This window comes from Solanum tuberosum, unplaced genomic scaffold, assembly GCF_000226075.1.
Source record: "Solanum tuberosum cultivar DM 1-3 516 R44 unplaced genomic scaffold, SolTub_3.0 scf00290, whole genome shotgun sequence".
NCBI lineage: Eukaryota > Viridiplantae > Streptophyta > Magnoliopsida > Solanales > Solanaceae > Solanum > Solanum tuberosum.
This window is the reverse complement of record NW_006239226.1, coordinates 592,897-605,076: the sequence shown is the minus strand read 5'-3', so window position 1 is coordinate 605,076 and position 12,180 is coordinate 592,897. Positions and strand designations below refer to the sequence as shown.

General features: G+C 24.9%; 1 protein-coding gene across 1 annotated transcript; it reads left to right on the top strand.

Moving 5' to 3' along the window:
* The first annotated feature begins 1,436 nt into the window (after positions 1-1,436).
* On the top strand, positions 1,437-2,872 carry LOC102597030 (myb-related protein 308-like). Its single transcript, XM_006359629.2, has 2 exons — positions 1,437-1,865; positions 2,170-2,872. The coding sequence occupies exons 1-2, from the start codon at positions 1,603-1,605 to the stop codon at positions 2,669-2,671; spliced, it is 765 nt and encodes a 254-aa protein (XP_006359691.1). The 5' UTR covers positions 1,437-1,602; the 3' UTR covers positions 2,672-2,872.
* The last annotated feature ends 9,308 nt before the right edge of the window (positions 2,873-12,180 follow it).

Here is a 12,180-nt window from a genome sequence, read left to right as displayed (position 1 = left end):
ATTTATTTTTTGCATTTTCTTATTAAGCATTATTAGAAATCCGGAAAATGAATTATATTCTAATTAATTAATTCTAAGAATGGATGACTACTTAAGATCACTTACAAATAATTATTATAGTTAAATATTTATGATAAGTATATTAATTCATAACCTAGTGAAAATAGTACTCCATTAATATTCCCTCTGTTTCTCAAATCGTGTAACATTGTTTGTCTGAACACAAAATTTTTAAAGAAATGAAAACTCATGAATTTTATTGTCTAAAATAAATTTTTATAAGTATGTGTATCTAAGAAAATAAAAAAAGTAACTAGAAATTATCTCATTAAGAATATAAACTAAGCATTTTAAAATTAAATCTTTTCGATGTGTATTTGGATATACTAAAATTGGAAGTGTAATATAACATTGAGACATAAAAAGTAATTAACTTGCTATCGAACATTCAAACGTATTAATATGTAAACAATCGTTATATATAACTTAGATCCATACATACATGATATCATTATATTCACAAAAATGGTTTAACTTTGACGAGTTGTTAGGACAAATTATCTGTCATTTGATAAAGTTTTAGGGTATAAATCTAAAGTAGAACAACACAAATTAAATTTAATAAAGTTGTTAATTAGTTCAAACAAGAGCACAATGATAATAATAATAATAATATTATTATTATTTTTAAATTAGTAGTCTGCAAGAAAAGTGTCTGGTAGATGTCGTCCTATGGTTAGGGGAGATTTGAATAGTTAGCCAAATTACTTTATTATTATTATTATTAATTTAAGATGTGGTTCAGAGTTTAGTCACAAACAGAACTTATAAAATAAAAATAAATAAAAAAGAGAACAGATCATACACTCATTTTGTCCTAAATTTACTGGATCTTTAATACCTCATTTTGCACCTACCTAAAGTTTACCTTTAATTATAATTAGTTAATCAATGTCACTTTTACTCCATTTTCTTATAGTTGGATTTCATTTAGGATTAGTATAGCAGCAATACAATATAATTCAACATTTGTATACTATTATGTCTAAATTAAACTTATAAATAAGATATTGAACTTAATTGGAATATTTTTTAATTGTCTTACTATTTTCTTATTTTGTTCAAAAAGAATATTTCTTTCTTTTATCGCATCTCTTTACTTCTAACTTTTCACACATAATATATATATAGTCATAAAACAAAAGCTGAATTAACTATGAACTTCATTACTAACAAAAATTAATAAAATTTACTCGTCAAATTAAAATAAAACAAACAAATTAAAACGGAGAAAGTAACAATTATATATGAGGTTGATATGATTAAAAAAAAGAAGAAAGAATGGCTACCAGCCACTCTCCTCTAACCTGTCTTACCAACTCGCATCTAGAAGCATAAGGTCACTACCCCACCCCCACAACCCCAACTCCCTTTCTCCTACTCCTACCCCACCACCACCTCCCTACGTCAGTGGGGTCCATCTTCTTCATGGAGTCAAAAGCTTATAAAATCCCACCTCAAGTCCTGAAAAAAGCCGGCTTTAATTAATTCTCCATAGCTAAATACTACACAGAAGAAGTAGTTTGAGATTATTAGTGTTCAATGGGAAGATCACCGTGTTGTGAAAAAGCACATACAAATAAAGGAGCTTGGACTAAAGAAGAAGATGAACGACTTATTTCATATATTAGAACTCACGGCGAAGGTTGCTGGAGATCCCTTCCCAAAGCTGCCGGACTTCTCCGCTGCGGTAAAAGTTGCCGTCTCCGCTGGATTAATTACTTGAGACCTGACCTTAAACGCGGTAATTTTACTGAAGAAGAAGATGAACTCATTATCAAACTCCATAGCCTTCTGGGTAACAAGTATGTACTACTCACTCCTTAATTTCACTTTTTGTCAATTCAGCAGCGAAGTCAGAAATTTTATTTAAAATAATTCAGAAATTTGAAAAATATACATATACATATCCAAAAAAAAAAAAAAACTCTATCTCACTTGTGAAGTTCGAAAAATAAAATTGCTCAGATAAATATACTTGAAGGACTATTTTAGACTAACTCGAGACATAACAAACTATTTTTGTCATTTTTTCAACTTTCGTTACTAAAGTTGAATTACTTAAAATGTGAACTAACTTGCATTAGTTACCTTCTTCTTCCTTTTCAGATGGTCACTTATAGCCGGAAGATTACCAGGAAGAACAGATAACGAGATAAAAAATTACTGGAATACACATATAAGAAGGAAGCTTTTGAGTCGGGGCATTGATCCTACGACACACAGGCCCGTTAACGAGCCCGGTACAACGCAAAAAATCACAACAATTTCATTTGCAGGTGGAGATCATAAAACTAAAGATATTGAAGAAGATCATAATAAGATGATAAATGTCAAAGCTGAATCTGGGCTAAGTCAATTAGAAGATGAAATTAGTAGCAGTCCATTTCCAGAACAGTGTCCTGATTTAAATCTTGAGCTCAGAATTAGCCCTCCTTCTCTACAAAATTACCAACATAGCCCCTCGAGGTGTTTTGCATGCAGTTTGGGTATACAAAATAGTAAAGATTGCAATTGCAGTAAAAATAATATGGGTAATATTGCAAGTTATAATTTCTTAGGATTAAAGAGTAATGGTGTTTTGGACTATAGAACTTTGGAAACTAAGTGAATTTTTATTATAAATCTTTTTTTCCCTTGTGTATTTGGGTTAAAAAAGAAGAAGAGAGAATTGTGAAAGATATTGCTATTAGTTTAAGTTCTTTCGAATTTTCTCTTATTTGTAAAATTTGAAAGTATTACTATATATATCATATTAAGTTGAAAGGACTGTTATAGTGTACCTTATGAAATTTATGTCATTTTGCTGGTACAATGTTAATTACTCGATTATTTTGGCATTCCTTAATCTCCACCAAATAATATTGGAGAAATTTGTTGATTAGTAGGTCTGTTGTTATACTTTTCTATTTCGGTTTCACTTGAGTTTTGAGTTTAACTTTTGTACAGTAATATCGCATATATAAATCAATTTTTACATTGTTAGGTTACCTAAAAGATAATTTCGAACTATCATTCAATAAAAGTGTAATGAATGACCTAAAAAATAGATTTTTTATACACTCATAATATTAAAGAATTTTTGTACTATCATACTATATAATAACTCCAAGCAATTACTCATACTTAGCAAGATCGAAAACCTGAAAAATAAAAATATTACATATTATAGCATGTCAAAATTTATTTGTTAGCATATAATTTTTTAACATGATTAATATATATAAGTTGAATATTTTTTCGTGATAAGGTTTTTCTTTTTTTACTTGATGAAAGTCTATTGGAAACACTATCTATGCCACGAAATAGAGATAAAATTTGCTTACATTTACCTTCTTCAGACTCCATAAGTAGTTGTTGTTAGAATTTTCTTTACCACTATACAGTAAATAATTATTATCAGATGTAGGATTTTGAATCATAATTAGGACATGTATCTGAGTGAATATTATGGGGTAAATGGTAGGAGGAGAAATGGATAAGCAGTGAGAGGATGAGAAGAAAAGAAGAGGTGGGTAACCTATCTCTTCCATTCTTTATATTATAATTGTTATTATTATTATAATAATAATAATAATAATAATAATAATCGCCATAAATAAGAAAGAAGAGAAGTGTCTGAAAAACTAATATAAAATGAGTGAAAGAACTAAAAAACAATAATATATATCCGTAGTAACGATTGTAGCTTCCACCAACCTAACAATTATTGTGGCTATATATACTACTAGACGTGACCTAACCAACCATTCCCCCACGCCAAGATTTAAATTTCTTGTCACTACCTATCTTTATGGATATTATTATTGGATCCCTATCTTTTCCATCTTCAAATTTAATTCAAGTTTCGAGTTTAAATTTTGAAAATAGAAAAAAATTTAATAAGAAACTCTATCTTTTTACTGTAAAAGAATTTTTTTGTATTTAATATTTGTGTTCCAACCTTAAAAATTTTGGTGTTTTGATTACTACGTGTTGTGATTTTAGATCTGTATTAAATTTTTATACATAAATTTATGTTCTACGTCAAAAATATTGAATTCAAATGCCATATTATACTATAATGTTACACTCGCTTCTGTCTTAGTGGACTTTATACCTTAACAAAATTAAATTGGTTGGACCAGTAGATTTTGAATATTCATGGCATAGATGTCTTTTGCAACTATATACGGTTTTAAAGAGTAAAAGTATTTGAATATTTCTATTGAATTAGAAGTGTTGATATAATAGCTTAAAACTTAAATAACTAATAACCTAATTCTATTTGTTTGAATTATTTGGGAAAATCTTTTTCCAACTACCAAATAAATAAGTTCCATTTTCTGCGATTGACCAAAAGAAAAAATAATCGGAGTGCTCTGAAAATTCACGGCAGAGACAAAATTTATATACAATGTGCAAGTTTTCTAGGCAAATGACTAATTAAGATTATTTTTTTCAAACTATATACTATTTAGAGAAATTTAAACGTTAGAAGGATAAGAGATTGGAAATAAGTGAGTCAAGTTTAAAAAAAAAACACCCCAAGGCACTTTATACACAAGAAATAAAAATGAAAAATTAGGATAAGGATTAAACTTCAGCATGACATTCAAAATTAGCTAAAGATGTTTTACATGTCATAATCTATCTTTTTCACAAATTTGTAGTGAAAAATTAATATCAAGCGGCCGCTTTTTATAGTTAAATTATTTTACACAAACTTGAATAAGACAGAGAAAAATAAGTCATTGTTACTTTTTGTCAATTAGATGCAAATGATAGCTAGGTTCATCTTCTTCTTAATTAACCTGAGATTTTTTAAGGTGAAATTTTCTTATCTGAGTTTGTTAGCATGATATTTAATTTTTAATATAAAAGTCTACATTGTTTTCAACTTTTTTTTAAATCAAATTATGAACATAACAACACGTAAAATTTATCAGATTAAGAAGTTGAATATCAGTACATATTAAACGTTTAAAATTGATCAACACTATATTTTTATTAATATTTATTTTATATTTAAGAGTAATTCACTAATAAAAAATACTTAAAGTATGATATATCTTCTAAAAAAGATACATATTTAATTAATTAAATGTTAAAAACATATTATGACAAGGACCGGAATCAATTAATTATCATAATCGAGGGACTAAAAATACTTTTTTCCCTTCAAATAAAGTTCATGTATTGGAGTTTAATTTAAATCATGCCTCTACTTTCTACATAAACCTTTGGAATGTTTTCAAAATCATTTGAGATGAAAGTCACCAAAATTAATTAAAATAATTACAGCTCATATTTCAACTTATATATGAAATTCAAACGTAAAATGATTATCAACTAGCTAATAATTTCTCGAAATGTTTCAAAAAGCAAGAAAATATGGACAAGATCCCCTCAAAACGCAATCTAAGACATGTGTGACAAATCTAATCAAGAAAACATATACTATATTACCTCAATATATCATATTCATATAGAAAAAAAGGAAGAATACCAAAATAAAGCAATTAAATAAATTGCAATGTCTCTTCGCACAACGAAAAGAGGTCACTTTTAAACCGAACTACCATCCTCTTTCTTCCTTTATATTTTATTTTTATTATGTTGACATGTGTTAGGTAGACAATAGAAGCTTCCATTGGATATTTTTTTCCCTCCCAAGTACGTATATTATACACAATATTTTCCTCTTCACAAACTCTTTAATATTATAGGTTATGTTGCAGTAAGATAATTGAATTTCTCTATCCTTAATCATTGAAAGTAGAATTTTTTTAATTAAAAATGTCTAATCCACTCAGAAATAAGTCCTGCAAAATGTGAATCTCAATTAATTTGACTCTAAATACAGATATCGAACATCGAAGGCAGATTTGAAAAAAATCTTTAATAGTTTAAAAAAGAAGAGGAAATTAGATCCAAGTTTGTACTACTTACCACCCCCTACCAATTTAATTATTGCATCTTTCCTCACTCTTTCCCCCAATGGCCTCATATTTTTCCCTTGCCACATTTTTATTATTTTAAAAGTCAAAATTCCAACGTCACAATGTCACATGCATAACTACTCCGTCTCCTCTTGTAAAAATACAAGTGGACCCAAAAAAGCCCACTCTATAATCCAATCTTTGCCTTCCATTTTGCAATAACCTCTATCGTTCTCCATACCAATATTTTCTTTTTTAATATTAATTATTCCAGGAAAAACCGTCTCATCTTCTTTTTTTTTAAAAAAAAAAAAACGTCTTCATCTTTAAAGAAAATGTTATGATTTTTTAAGAATATTTATTATGGAGCCAAGATTTTTAGTACATGGATTATTCATCATATTAATTTTGTTTTACTGAATTCTGAATATACTATTTATACATAGTTAATGAATTATTCAACACAAATATAAGCTTTGAATCAAAGAAATATATCTGCCGACGATTACAAATAATAAATTTTGATTGTGATAGATCTTCGAATTTGGGAGTAGGTGGGTTGTGATAAGGAAGGATGTCTTAAATTTCCACAATTCAAAATGCATGCGATATTAGTATGTTTAGTGGAGTACATAATATATATGGACTAAATATTTCTTCGTTCCTTTCGAAGCTTCTTACAAAAGGACACCCCCAAAGGAGACAAAAGAGAGAAAAAGCTCACATTTTTCAAAGGTCAAATATGTTGTAGTATATATATTTATGAGAAGTAAAAGTTATGATTATTTGTAACAAAATTCCTCATAATTTATTAGAAAACAAAAGAAAGCACGTAAGGGTCAACCAATAATATAAGCAGCACAAATTGAAACACAATAAAAATTGGTTCAACAGCCTTTAGTTAAACTATGATTAGCAAATTATTTACCCAACAACATAAATGGGTAATTAATGTTGTTGGATCGATTATTTGACTAAATTGTCTTTTATCTCCTCAAAATGAATAATTGTTGTAAAAATAATGTTAGTAAATTTATGACTTCTTATTTTCTGATGCGACACTTATTTTGAACTTAATTTGTTTAACTAAGGACATATTTAAAATAAATAGAAAGAAGTGCTCACTAGATATTTCCTTTTATTCAACATGAGTAGGTATTTGATATCATTGTGTATCTTTACAACTTTCAAAATCTTGAAAAAAATATCATAAAAAGACTAAAGTTTTGAACTTTAATTTAATGTACTTTATTAATGTCGTTGGTTTTTTTTTTCCGGGAGGGGATTTGATCATTTACCATACATGGTAAAAGACGGAGACTTCGACTAACCAAGCACCACAAACATTCCGTCGCTAGCTTGATGGAGTTCCCATATAGTAATTGTTGTTGTTGTTATTATTATTATTATTATTATTATTATTATTATTATTATTATTATTATTATTATTATTATTATTATTATTATTATTATTATTATTATTATTATTATTATTATTATTATTATTATTATTATTATTATTATTATTATTATTATTATTATTATTATTATTATTATTATTATTATTATTATTATTATTATTATTATTATTATTATTATTATTATTATTATTATTATTATTATTATTATTATTATTATTATTATTATTATTATTATTATTATTATTATTATTATTATTATTATTATTATTATTATTATTATTATTATTATTATTATTATTATTATTATTATTATTATTATTATTATTATTATTATTATTATTATTATTATTATTATTATTATTATTATTATTATTATTATTATTATTATTATTATTATTATTATTATTATTATTATTATTATTATTATTATTATTATTATTATTATTATTATTATTATTATTATTATTATTATTATTATTATTATTATTATTATTATTATTATTATTATTATTATTATTATTATTATTATTATTATTATTATTATTATTATTATTATTATTATTATTATTATTATTATTATTATTATTATTATTATTATTATTATTATTATTATTATTATTATTATTATTATTATTATTATTATTATTATTATTATTATTATTATTATTATTATTATTATTATTATTATTATTATTATTATTATTATTATTATTATTATTATTATTATTATTATTATTATTATTATTATTATTATTATTATTATTATTATTATTATTATTATTATTATTATTATTATTATTATTATTATTATTATTATTATTATTATTATTATTATTATTATTATTATTATTATTATTATTATTATTATTATTATTATTATTATCTTCTTGTTTTCTAATTTATAGTAATTTTATAACATTTTCCTAGTTTTGATATTTGACATATTCATTAAGAAAATTATTTAATATTTTATTTATTTTATATTAGTTATTCATTTTTTAAACGTCCTATAAATAATAATAATGATAGTTTTACTAATTTACCCTTTAAGAATTATTGTTTAAACTTCATAACTTTGTTTACATTTTCAAGAAAGAACAAATTGTAAAAGTAAAATGAGAAAAAAAATTAGTTCTATCTTAATTTCGTAAATTAACAAGTAATTTGATAATACTGTATGAATGGTGGGAGTAAGATAAAACAAAAGGATCGATTATTTGACAATATTGCCTTTTATCTCCTCAAAATGAATAATGGTTTTTGAGAGACTTTCAGTAGATTTAAAAGGACGAGAGGGAGTTGCTCGGATGTTAAGCACCCCTCACTTCCAACCCGAAGGTTGGGAGTTCGAGTCACCAAGGGAGTAAAAGGGGTGGGAGCTCCTAGGGAAGGTAAAAAAAAAAAGTAGACTTAAAAGTTCTTATTTATTGATGCGACACTTATTTTAAACTTAATTTATCTTAATTATTAAAATGATACATTAAAAATGGATTAAAAAAAGTACAATTATTTCCGTTTATTAAACATGTGGAAATATTAGATATCATTATGTTTCTTTATAACTTTCAAAATTTAAAGAATAAAGTCCATAAAACTATCGAAATAAAGTAGTTATATGGGAATATATGTCAAATTGACATTTTCAATAACTTTTCATCATTATTTACTATTTTCTCTTACCAGCATATAATTATATCGAGATATATATTAAATTGACATTTTCTTATTTAATATTTTCTCCTACCATCATATATTTATATTAGCATGTCAAACTGACATTTCAGCTCTATAACTCAGGCACAATCACATAAAATAACGTGTAAATTTTATATATGCCATATATTATAGTAATATTTTCAAGCTATAGCAATAGATTTAGACTTTCAAGTTATAACATTAAAAATTTCAGGTTCTAACAAATAATTTTTTAAAGAAAAAACTGTTTTCAATAATTGAAAAAAGTTGTTTAAATAAAATAAAGAGATAAAAGAAAAATGAAAAAAAAAACGTTTTTTAATGAAAACATGTAGTAAACTGAAATTGTGGTGTTAATTTAATTTGAATTTATTGTAGATAATTAATAAATAGCACGAATTAAGGGATTTAAACTAATTAAGATTATTTAGTATCCTTAACTCACTCAAATCAGTTAAAATCAAATAAAAATTCAGATTTTATCTTCTTCTTTTTTCAACATTTCTCTCTCTTCAATTTGAAACAAAAAAAATTCAGCGTTTCTCTCTTCAATTTGAAACAAAAAAAATCCCACATTCGAGTAATTGAAGTTTTTTTCATCTTTGAAAATTCTTGATTTTGTTGTGATTGACAACTATGTATCAATTTTAATCAAACATTGTGAAAGATGGGATCCTTCGGGTTAGTATTTATTATTGTTTAACGTTTGTTTTAGAATGATAGCGAAATGAAACAAAAATGATCAAACTGTCGATTAATTGAAGGTGGGGTCATATTTGTTAACTGTTGATATCATATTATGTTTACTGTTGTGAAATGTAAAAAATTTAGTGTTTTTTTTGTTTATTTATTTATTTTGTATACGGTTGTTGTTTTGTGAAATTATAATTTAATGTGATTTTATGAATAAATTTGATAGAATAAATTAAATGAAATTTGTATGAAAGTGTGCTAATTATTCTGTAAAAATAATTTAATTATAATGTTGACGAATTTATGAAAATTTATTTTATTTGATAATGAATTTGATAGTATAAGTCGAATGAATTATGTATGAAAAGTGTGTTAAGAAATATGTTTAAAAAATTGAAATTCTTGACGAAGTGTATTACAAGTGTTTTAAATTGGTATTAAACGTGAAATTGTTGAGTTTATATTAGTTTTGTTATTTCTGTATAAAGTTGGGTGACAGTAATTAATTATTTGGGACGAGAAATGTATATAGTTTGAATGAATAATCGTTTTGTATAAAATGTGTATTAAATGAGTATGAAAATGTATAGATTTGGTATGAATGATGATTGTTGTATGAAATGTGTATTAAGTGAGTATTAAATGTGAAATATTATGTTTTGTATGAAATTTGCTTTGTAATGTACTGTCTAAATGATATTTGTGTGAAAAAATAATGACGAGTGTGTATAATTTTGTTGTTATTATAATGATTTTTATGGATGAAATTTGTATTGTCTTTGGAATGAAAAGTTAATATTATTTAACATATTTCTAATTGATTTGTATAATGTTAGACTAATTTTTATTTTTTTTTAATTGAAACAGAGAATTATGTTGATTTTCAAATGAAAATGAATTATATATGAAAGAGGGTTGCTGATGTGAAATTCAAAAGGTCCAAAGTTACTTGCACTAGATGTTGTCAAGTTGGCCACAACATGAAGCATGTTCAAATTATCATGTGCAAAACTAATGACTGTTTATTTGTTTAGACTATATATAATTTTTATTTTATTTTGTCGTTTAGATTAATGTTTTATTTTGATGTGAAACATAATTGATTTGAAGTGCATTATAAACTTAGTGTTTAATATACCATTCATTCATTAATCATACAGATTGCATACTTTTAAAAATAAAATTTATTCCAGCTTAATACATAAGATAGTGTATATATTAGTGATAATTATAAAAGGTAATTATGGCATCCTGAGTATTTAATTTAATGTAAGTTTACATGAATATTAATTTGATTTTCAACTGGTGTCCTACTATAATTAAATGTAAAATAAATTGCAGTTAGTGTTTCATTCCCACACTAACTTCAGTTAGTGTCATACACATATTAATCAAAAATTTCATACACGTTCTATCCAAACAACATGTATAAAAATTGATAAATTCATATAAATCACACAATTTATACCATTTGTATATCAATATTATATCACAATTCATACAATATCCAACAATAAAATATTTAACTCATAGGCATACACGTATTAATCAGATTTCATACACGTTTCATCCAAAAACATGTTTAGAATAGAAAGTAAGCATAATGTGATTTTTAGGAAAATCAGTAGTTTGACAAATCATACCATTTTCATACCAATTTAATAATTTATACCATAAACACAGTTAATAGACAATCACACCAATGTTAAAACACAATTCATACCATTTGTATACCATTATTATATCACAATTCATAAAATTTTCAAAATCAAAACATTAAAGCGTAGTCATACACATATTAATCAGATTTCATACATATTTCATCCAATAAATGTACGGTTTGAAAACACACTGATATTTTCAAAATAGTATCTTGAAATTGTAATAGGCAATCAGTAATTCATATGTAAACAATATCTGCCTAAAAGAAAACATATGATATTATATATCATCAAATACTTAAACACAAAAAAATTGTCCAAAAGTAAAAAAAAATAACTTTTTGTTATTCTTCTTGTTGATGGTTTTGAAGATGCTCCAACTTCTACATTTGGTTTTTTTTTTCTTTTTGATTTCAGTAACAAAATCAAAATCGAAATCAGAAGGGATTTCAACAATTTTCCCCTTCCTCTTCTTCCCCTTTTGATTTGCAGGGGTGACCTTTTTTTTCTTCATTTTTTCTCTCTTTGTCGCTCCTTCAACTTAGATGAACCATCCGTCGCCGGATTTTCAACAATTTTAGGCGGGGGAGAGGGGGGGGGGGGTTGAGTTAATATATTAAAATTTGAAACATGAACATCATCATTAGAAGTTCTTTCACCCAAACTGGGACTCTTTCGAGGTGTTTCAATGAGTTTCTTAGACATAATTTTGTTGGAAAAAAAAATTGG

Excerpts from the sequence above, each read along its gene's own strand:
- LOC102597030 (XM_006359629.2), top strand. The coding sequence starts at position 1,603 with ATGGGAAGATCACCGTGTTGTGAAAAAGCACATACAAATAAAGGAGCT. Across the intron at positions 1,866-2,169 it reads CATAGCCTTCTGGGTAACAA|ATGGTCACTTATAGCCGGAA; the intron begins GTATGTACTACT and ends CTTCCTTTTCAG.